The sequence below is a fragment of the Bactrocera latifrons genome, unplaced genomic scaffold (assembly GCF_001853355.1).
Source record: "Bactrocera latifrons isolate USDA-ARS-PBARC rearing strain unplaced genomic scaffold, ASM185335v1 scaffold_258, whole genome shotgun sequence".
NCBI lineage: Eukaryota > Metazoa > Arthropoda > Insecta > Diptera > Tephritidae > Bactrocera > Bactrocera latifrons.
The window spans coordinates 20,903-31,086 of NW_017536163.1; the positions used below are offsets into that span (position 1 = coordinate 20,903).

The 10,184-nt window shown below is 38.5% G+C and overlaps 1 protein-coding gene and 1 long non-coding RNA gene across 4 annotated transcripts in view; both read right to left on the minus strand.

The window, feature by feature from the left end:
- Positions 1 to 583: 583 nt before the first annotated feature.
- LOC108969570 lies at positions 584 to 2,873 on the minus strand. Its single transcript, XR_001993404.1, has 2 exons — positions 2,650 to 2,873; positions 584 to 653 (listed from the first exon to the last, which is right to left on the minus strand). It is a non-coding gene; the product is annotated as an uncharacterized LOC108969570 (long non-coding RNA).
- A 3,400-nt stretch (positions 2,874 to 6,273) lies between these two features.
- LOC108969560 (putative phospholipase B-like lamina ancestor) overlaps positions 6,274 to 10,184 on the minus strand; it is a 31,786-nt gene continuing 27,875 nt past the window's right edge. For all 3 annotated transcript variants that reach the window (XM_018934352.1, XM_018934353.1, XM_018934351.1), the window contains exons 3-5: positions 9,079 to 10,081; positions 8,580 to 8,696; positions 6,274 to 8,515 (exon numbers count right to left, since the gene is read on the minus strand). In XM_018934352.1, coding sequence (XP_018789897.1) covers positions 6,859 to 8,515; positions 8,580 to 8,696; positions 9,079 to 9,338 — 2,034 coding nt within the window. In that variant the 5' untranslated portion in view covers positions 9,339 to 10,081 and the 3' untranslated portion in view covers positions 6,274 to 6,858. The remainder of the gene's footprint in view (positions 8,516 to 8,579; positions 8,697 to 9,078; positions 10,082 to 10,184) is intronic.

Sequence of the window (10,184 nt, forward strand, 5' to 3'; positions counted from 1 at the left end):
CATATGTAGGTATGTATGTATGTATTATATTTGTTAACTACAAGGAAGCCTTAATGCACTTGCGGCACATCGATATGCTAAATATAGCCAATTACACAAAAAATCGTCGGCGTAGACTACAAAAAGATGTGAAGTGCGCTTGGTAAATAAATTGCAGCTGAGTTAATACACGTTTACAGTTAGTATATAGATTTCTTGTACGGTTTTTATGTATTATATATATTTCAAGTATTATATCTGCTTTTTTTATAATATTTTCTCGTATTATTTATGTTTTTTGCATTACTTTCTTAGTTTCACTTTTAGTTGTATGCAACTTTGTTTATTTTTTTTGTGTTTTATTGGAAAATTTCACTCAATCCACTTACGAAAGGCACACGAAACAGTCTGCGGTTCCGGTTTTTACGCCCATTAATTCTTAGTACACTATTAGCGCTTATGCTTCTGCATTGCTGTATTTATTTATTGTAGACTTCGTAGTTTTAAAACATTACCTGTATGTTAAAAATACTATGTAATTACGGTATTTTGAGCACATAAAATTGATAGTGTTTTTCAAATATGTTTTTGTTTTTCTCTTTTCTTAAACTTTCAAACCATTGCAGCCTTCACGCAATGTTGGCTAAAATTTTCATTACAAAAATACTTGCGAACTGTAAAAGAAAAAAGAGGAAAAATTAAATAAAGCTGTAATTTCAATAGTAGCATCAGCGACACAATAGCACACTAATTTCCTACGAGTGACCACCTTAGCATTATGGCCAACTTCGTTCTACACCCAAAACACATTAAAAACATATGTATACTATATGTATATGCGACAAAAAAAAGTTCAAAAAAAAGGCTGCACCGAAGCTATAATACCCTTCATAAATAGAAAAATTTCAAACAAGAAGCTATATGAAGAGCAAGTTTCACAATTATACACGCCAAATTTCATGAAAATATCTAATTTTTTGAGGGATCAGTTTGTAAGGCAGCTACAAGCTAAAGTGGCTGGATTTAAAAAAATTTTTCACAGATCGAATCACTGTCTTGGACAATAACCGTTGTCAAATTTCATGAAGATGTCTCGTCAAATAAAAAAGTTTTCCATGCAAAAACATGATTTTGATTGTTCACTTTGTGTGGCAGCTACATGTTATATTACGATGATCCGAATAATTTTTTTGCAGCTTGTACTTTTGCTTTGGAGAATAATCCATGTTAAATTTCATGTTGATAACTCGTCAAATAAAGAATTTTTCCATAGCAGAAAATGATTTCGATCGGTCAGTTTATATGGCAGCCATACGTTATAATTGCCCGATCTGAAAATTTTTGCGCAGATTATACTATTGCTTTGGTGAATAATCAATGTCAAATTTCATGAACAGAACTCATTAAATAAAAAATTTTTCCCTACAAGCACTTGATTCCGATCGTTCAGTTTGTATGGCAACTGTACGCTGTAGTGGTCCATTACCGGCGGTTCCAATAAAGGTATAGCTTCAGCTGAAAAGACAAACGGATATGTCCAAATCGACTTTTATATAATATATATATTTTTATGGTGTCGCCAATATATCCTTCTATCTGCTACAAACTTCATGGCAAACCTAATATAGCCCGTTCAGGGTATAAAAATACAACAAACGAATAGGTAGCAATTGCAGTAGCATATAAAGTGTAAAAAATCGAGCAGACTGCACCAGCCAGCGTTTGTGCAACGTTGATATGGCAGACAACGCCGGCGTCGCTTCATTTGTGCACCTCTTTGTGCCCGTGTGTAGGCTTAAAATAGCCTCAGCCAACTTACAAGTGTACATATGTAATACACATGTATTTATGTATGTAACTGTGCATACATTTTGCTCGTTGCATAGAAGTGAATATGCAACTTTTTAATTAAGTGACCAGCATAGGTACAGCCCTACAACGCAGCACGAACAAAACTTTAAAATTTTTACACAAACTAAACACTTTGATATTTATTTAAGTAAGGTTATGGTTAAACGTTTAGAAACGTCGAAAAAAATTGAAGAAATTTGTTCTCAATAAATTTTTTTTTATGTTTGCGAATGCATAATAAGCACATATGCATGTGTTTAATTTATTTTTGTTGCTTATGGCGACAAAGTTGGCAACCGGTTAGCCAGCGCGTCCACCCCGGCTTTTTTACAATTTTTTCGCAGCAACTCCTTACTCAGTACCTTGCGGCAACCTCAAATAAACGCACATAAAATCTATAACCTAAATACCGTACTGCATTTTAACAATAACAACAATATTCTTCAATGAACTGCGAATTAGGAACGCAAGAAATTTTGCACTAATGAAATCTCATTCACTTCCTTGTTTACGCGTCTGCTTGCACCTGCTATCTGCTTCCGCTTGCACTACTTTTACACCTACACACACGCACACATTCATACACAAGTTTACGTGCTATATAGTAAGCAATTTTCCAAATTAGACTTTGCTTTTCGCCCTACGCCGCGGCCGCCATTGAGTGGAGCCGCTGATGCCAATAAATTTCAATATCAGATTTGGCTATCTCTATCAAGTCCGCTAGACACTTTACAATTTCCAATGACGAACACTGTTTTCTCCGATACACTTGTTTGCTATAGCCACTATATGCACTCCGATGTACTAGAATTTTCATACCGCAAATTTTGCTTTCTACAACTTCTGCTTTGTTATACAATTTCGGTTTTTTTTTTGTGAATTTTCAACATTTGCGTGTTTTCGCGACTGATATTCCGATCACAAAAAGAATTTACTCATTGCTTACACAATAAATTATGCACTTTCGTACCAAAAATACAACAATTTGCACAAAATGTCTGAAATAAATGCGGTTGATTTCGCAAAAATTTGTTTCTGCTTCTGCTTTGTATTTGCAATTAATTAAAAAAGCATCGAACTATGCGAGAGACGTGCTAAGAACACAATGCGAAGACAAAACCGCGAATGGTCAGGGTTGCAAACGAGAGCAATGTAATGAGAATGTTTTGTACTTGTGCGAAATATTTACGCTGTATTAACTCTGTTACTTTGTATTCATTAAACATTTAATAAAATTCAATAAAAAAATTTGCTGAAAACATTAGCAAATATTCTTATTAGCCTTATTGTTACAAAATCGTAGTCAGTTGGTCCATTTGGGCAACATGCAAAAACCAAAACAACCCAACACGGCTTCGCTGTCGACGTCGGCGTCGCAACGGCAATGATAAGAAAAAAGCGAATGGTAACACAAAACAACGAAGCCGAAAAAGTGAGAAGAAGTCAAAAAGCAAATGCAGTTGAGCGGCACCATAAGATAAAGAGCGTAAACTGCGAGAGAGATTACTTTCTCTCTCTCTCTGTCATGTAAACAAATAGAATAGTGATAAGAAAAGGTGAGGTTGACTTGTTTGCTGGCAATGCTGAAGAATAGCACCTGTTACTATTACCCGATAGATGTCCGCCAAAGTAACGGTAGTTATTTGACGGTATGTACGTCATTTCGCATTTCCCTCTTAATTATTAGTTCTGTCAAAATGCGTACGAACGTTCCGTAAGTTATAAAAATTTATTTTACATTTCTTAATTCGAAAAGAAAGCGAGTGTTGCGTATAGTGTTAAATGATAAACCGAAACTTTTATAAACATTGTTGACTTTAAAGGAAGAAAGCAGTTTAACTACCTGTACATGCGAGGTGACTGAGATATATGGAGTTACTGAGTAAGTGCAAACATTTAATAAGATTTGGTAGAAGGAAAACCATTATTTCTGAAATAAATTTAACGGGCACAGTCGATTTTCACCAGATTCTCTTGAGCAAATTTGTAATTAGCAAAATTATTGGTCATAAACCGGAACAGGTAATTATCCGCTTGGGACGAGTAGGAATAGGTATTAAGTGATGCATAATAACTTCACAATTAAGCTCTCGATTTGACCTGACTGCACACGATTTTTCCTCTATTGATCAATCCTTGCGAATGCTTGTTGATAGTAGAGAAAGCCATAGTTTGGCTGTAGGGAAGCAGCTCAAAATGGCGATTCTCTACCAAGCCCATCAAAGACATAACAAAATCTTTCTGACTGCCCATCCACCGCAAGTGACCCACTTTGCATCTCCAGTAACCATGCGTCAGAAAACCAGAACGATTTTAATTCCATTCAGCAGCGATTTGCAGATGGAAACTCGAAGCTTTTGCATTGAACTACTTTTTATATCCAGACTTAATGGCGTCAAACGATTTTTTGTGGAATGCTTAGGCATCTATTGTAAAAACAATGGACTTGATATTTTGATGAGAAAAAGTTTATAAAATAAAATAAATGTTACAAATTTGAACTAAGACTGGCTTTAGTAAGTCTTCTATTGAAAACTTTTCAAAGAAAGAAGTTGTACTATTAGGCGAAACTCCGGCACTGGGAAGAAGAGAAGACAGATGCACAGCAGTGCGTGGAAAAAAATACACTGTGAGGCAGTAAAAGCATTAAAACAGCAAGTATATGTATCAGTGGAACTCTTACAACAACGCAAATTCAGGCACTAAACGTTATTTTATATTTAATGCCAACGGACTTGTTCTGTTGGCAACTGACAGTGAAGGCAGCTCTAAGACTGAGATAAGAGGCAAGATAATTTAGATACTTAGTTCTAATTAACTAAAATTCGTTCCCCAATACTGCCTTTTCTTCTAGAGCAAAATGGGAAAGAGCGAGGTAGATAGAAGAATTAAGCTAAGGATGGGTCCGTACTGGATATTCAAGTGGAAAGATTTTCTTCCGATTTTCAGACATCTTGCAATTAGAGACCCGATGGAGTCAGCCCGTAACTTGCCAACAAGGAGACAAGCGTGGCTAGAATGTAATTTGGGTCGCACATGCCGACTATTGTAGTTGAAAATTAATGATAAAAGAAATCTAGTAGAAGTGCGAAAAGCTAAGGCAGATATCCCAGCAGACTGTGAAAACTATACCGCGACTGTTGTAGGGGCTATCAGCTGATAAAATAAGTGACTATCTTTTACGGGAATGGAAATAAAAGAACCTTCTAGGGTCTTCTAAACAATGTCTCGGAGTTTGCACAAACAAAACTTTTTATATGCGTTACCCTCATCGGCTTATGGCTGTCGTCAGATATTTATTCTACCTATATACGCCACACTTTCTCTTTAAGGAAAAGAAGAGTAAATAAACAGGTTAGGTTAAATTAGAGACAATGAGCCACGCTTAGACCAATTTTGGTCCTTTGTGATACCAGATGGAGTTCAGTTACTAGGATTAGTAGTCGTCCTTTAGGATGCCTGCGCCTTAACAGACTCCGCGGGCTCACAATCGATATCTCCTCCAGTGTATCCTACCGCGGGGTCCCCAGATGCTGACAGCGTAGTCACTGGCTGCTTGGCTGTATACGTAGATGTTACCTCTGGAGTTGCCTGAGAGTGCATTAGAGCCCAGCTGCACGGCTTTCGCAATACCAAAGATCTCGTCTTAAAATATACTGCAGTGGTCCGGCAACTTAAAAGGCTGTCTTGTGCCTAACTCTGGACAGTATATTCCCGCACCAACTCCATTCTTCATTTTCAACGTTTACTTTGACCCTCCTTATCCACTTAAAAAGTGGGATCATATAGTCAGTATTTGCCCAACTGCCGAACTATACCCGAAGGTTCTATATGTAAATTTAGCTGGGAAATTTCAATGAAGAGATCTATAGGTGGCAGAAGTTTAAAAGCCGCTAATGAGTTGTTTTTAAAGCTCCAATTATGCACAGCACAGCACAGCGCAGCACAGCAAGTCTCTGAACCCTTTCCACTGGCTTCCGTTAGGTCGATTTCCGTACGCCTGTCCACCGTACTACTGTATCATAGAGCTGAATTTGTCTTAATGCAGCAGTCTAGCGAGGGAGAGAGCCTACCGGATGTGCCGTGCATCTGCTTACACATTGTGCTTCCACAGCAATTTGCAGGCCAATACTACCCCAAAGTTCTTGGAGCAGTCCTTGATGAGAGTTTAACCATTTAGCGAAGGGACCCTTCATAGAGGAATTTTGTGCTTTCTTTTGAACACAAGCAGGCCCGTTTTCTTCGTTTTCAACCCCAAATCCGTCTGCGATGCCGAATTTTTGGTCTGCATTGCGATTGGTGATCATAATACTGCTAATGGTCTGCAGACACCTACCCGCTATTAAGATGGCAATGTCGTCCGTTTATGCCACTATCTTAAGATAAATAAACAACTAGACAATTCTTCCTAATGTAGATCACTTTTTAAAATAAAACCAAAAATTTTGTTGTTTTATATTATTTTCTATTTTTATGTATTTTTTATTCTCACAATTGCTCTGTATAAAAGTTAGAAATCTTAAACCGATGTTGTACACACAACTGGCAATACATTCTTATTTTATTTTTACAAAAGAACATCCTAAAATGGACGACACTATGGAAGACTAATGTTTACTTTTTTTTACAATATAAATTCTTATATGTTTTTTTTTAAACTATGAACGCACTAAAGTTATATAACTTTCACTTTTTTTTTATAAAAATAAAATCGAACAAATTTTCACAAACGACTAAAATCACTAAAAATTGTTTAGAAGCAATCGATAAGAATTCTTTAGAAATCATAAAATTTACTATATAAAAATTTGTTTTTGTTTTTACACGGAGTTTGGTAGCACACCAACGAATAAGTTAAAACATAATGTAAAAATGTTTCGAAATTCCACACGGCAAATTAGAATGAAAACACACACATGCATGTGTGTGAATGTATTTATGTATATACAAATGTAGGAGTATGTGTGTATGTATGGCTGACTGTAAAATTAAACACAAAAACGGCTACTCGATTGGCATCAGCACCGCTCACCACGCCCACTTCGGTGACACTTTGCCAAAGTTAAATTCATCCGGGTGACCTTGATGCTCAACATCCGACATATGATTCGCTACCTCCGACCACTTGAAGGGACCACTCGACGCCTCGCGCATTGCGATCGCTTGCATGTCATTGCGCACCGAACGACGATCGGTTATGCGCTCCAGCTCGGCTAGTTGCGCCGCATCATCGATGCTCACGCTCAAACGGTCGTCCTTCAAATTGGAGGCAATATCTGTGGACTCACTGGCCACACTTGCCGCCGACTCGCGCGTTTGTACATGCTGCAACCGTATGAATATAGGACCGGCGAAGGCATGATAATCACTAATACCGATTTGGGCATTGTACGAGAACAATTTAATGTCAATATTGCCATAGGCCACGGACTCTTCACCCAGCAGATCGCCACGGAAACCATGCTTACGCATAAACTGATCGACTGCCTCCAAATTGGTGAGCTCATCTTCGAGTTTGGCTTTCATATCGTCATACGTGTCATCAGCTGTTAAGCCGCTAGCTTGCAGCATCTCATCGAAGTATGGCACACCATTGGCTATCCAAGTGGAATTTTCCCCAGTTAGAAAATTCTCTGACACATCCTTAAGATGCATACGTCCGGGCAACTGTTCGACGATCCACACCAAACCCTTATTGCGATTGTGACGCTCACTAATGGCCGCTTCATCGGCGGCGTTCAAAGGCAATGCCGCATCATCGTGTTTTTCATCCTCCGCCAGCGTCATATATAAATTGTCTTGTGGTCGCAATTTATTCAAGTCCACCGTTATCCACTGTTTACAACCAGTGAAAGGGTGACGTGACATTGCCTTCGCCCAGGTGCGTCGATTCTGCGCAATACGATTTGCGGCCATGACGCGTGCGGCCAACGGCAGTGCTTGTGTAACATTTACCGTCTTCCACAAGTCGATATTCTCATTCTTAATGCCCACACCGCCGACAATCGATTGCACCTGACGTCCCTTAACAATGTAAAAGTCATCGGTGGAGCCGAGTATGCCGGGATAACCAGTGAAAGTGATGTCTACGCCGGGCACCGTATTCGAGCGTTGATTCGGCGAAAAGTGATAGTGAAACTTGTAACGTTTCTGTATGCGCAACATTGAGGCATAACTGGCGGCGGTGCTGTGACCAAAGAGTAAACGCCATGTTGGTGAATCGCCAGTTTGAAAGATTTTCGTTAGCATTGTAGCGCTCGGCAGAAAGAAGTTCTTTGGTCCGGTTTCCGCTGCCGCAATAGCATCAGCTGCCTTGTCTTCAACTTCAACTTCCGTATTCTTTGACTGCGCAGCGGCATCTGTTTGATTAGCTGTCTTCAACACGAAATTCTCGAAGTATATTTTAAGATCTTGTATATCGGCCGCTGCATTCAAGAGTAGAAAATCGGAGAATGGTATTTCCTCTTCGAGATCGGAACGTGCACGTGATGCGCCGCGTATATACCCCGTCTCTAGACCCTCAAGTTGTCTAAAATAAAGACTGATCTGATGCCAGTAATGATCATGTTCGCCACGTTGCAAAGCCGTCTCCTTGATGCTCATGTAATTCTCGTCGAGTAGCTCGCGCAGCCAAGTGCAGAAATTCTGTGAACTCTCATCACGATTGCAGGAGGATTCGATGGTGCTGTGTTGGACAAAGTAAATATTTATAAAATGCTCTCTTGAGTAGTAAATAGAGTTTGACTTACTTCTTCCATTGATTATAGATGTTATTCCATGTTAAAGAGCCCTCAAGTATGCCAGCACCGAAAGCCTGTACCCAGTCGGGGTAGGTTCGCTGTGTTTCCACCTCTATTTGCGCCCAACTGTAGAATAAGAAAAACGCGAAATTAAAAAAAAATTAAATGATGAAGTGTGCACTTATACAAGAAAGATCCTAACCTCAAAGGCCATGACTACCTATCATGCCAAGGATTCATAAAGTCTTCTCTATGGAGAAGTCCCAACCACAACATATCGAGATAACTAGAGAGACTCGAATTACTTGAAAACAGAGTTGCTTAAGGAACTTAAAACACCACTGCCAGTGTTTCCACTCTCCCAGATCTTATGCTCAAAAACATTCTTTATATAGAATTTTTTGAAGATATGAAAGTTTCTACTACCTTCAACTTTGTATAAGAAAATGTGTCATCTCCCCAGACTTGTTAAATCTTCAATGCCATGATTTCTTATTATAACACTTACCCATTTTCATAGATCGAATCTTTGTAGCAGACTCTAGCAGCACCCTTTGGAATGTTAAGAAGATCATTTTGCTGTTTCCAGTATTCAATGTGAAATCCCGTCTGTTTCGACCAAAATGCTGTAGCACAGTAGGTGCCATTATATTTCGGACGTTCCATATAGCTGATGAAGAAAGCTCCGATCACAAGTAAACCAGCACCGATAAGGATGTAAGTCCCTATCCGAGTTTTTTGCCATGATGCTCCGACAACTTTAAGCATTGTTCCGGCCGTCTTGAAGCTTACTGGTTACAAAAAGCGAAAGAAGTACGTTTAAGCGCCTAAAACGCTGCTTAAAATTCCCACTTTTCTTTGCTGCTCTAAGATATACGATTTGATTTTTGTTGTTTTTACTAAGATAAGAGCCTCTTGATTATTATTTTTTTTTTAATACAGATTGTTTTCAGTTAGAATTGATTTCACAAGTGATATTTAGCTGGTAACGGCACAAATATGTTGTGACTAGGGTCTTACACACGGCTATAATTGTGGTCAGCGCGTGCCGCGTACGAGTGTCCAAAGCTGCGGCGGTGTGTGCCGATGTTGTTAGCTGCTACAACAACAACTGTGTTTATTACGTTGGCACAAGCGAGGTGGTTAGCACCGAGGTATAGGGTTTCTGTGGCCACTTTGACTGGCAAAACGACCGTGTTGCTCATCGGAGGAGGCGTTCAGGACGCTAGCTGTTTGGCTTATGGAAAAGAAACTACGTTCTGTGTTGTCTGATTGCCACTTCTTTAATAATTTTTAGTTTTGCTTTGTGATCTATAAATGCAAATCGCTGGTTATGTGTTTTTAGTGCGGCGTTGAATGCCCTAAAATTTGGCTCTTTAGAATCTGTTGTGTTGGAAGCACTTTGAAAAAATAGGTTTTTGTTGAAGATTGCTGAATGCCAAAGTTCTTGTTGATGTTTTGTTTTAAATTTGATTTTGTAAAATAGATTTGAGTTTTGGTCAATCAAGTCCCTGTAAGAAGAAATATATAGTATATATGAAATTGATAATCCGACAACATTTTTTTAAATATTTATTAATTAATTTACTAGTTAATAAAAAAAACCCAAACAAT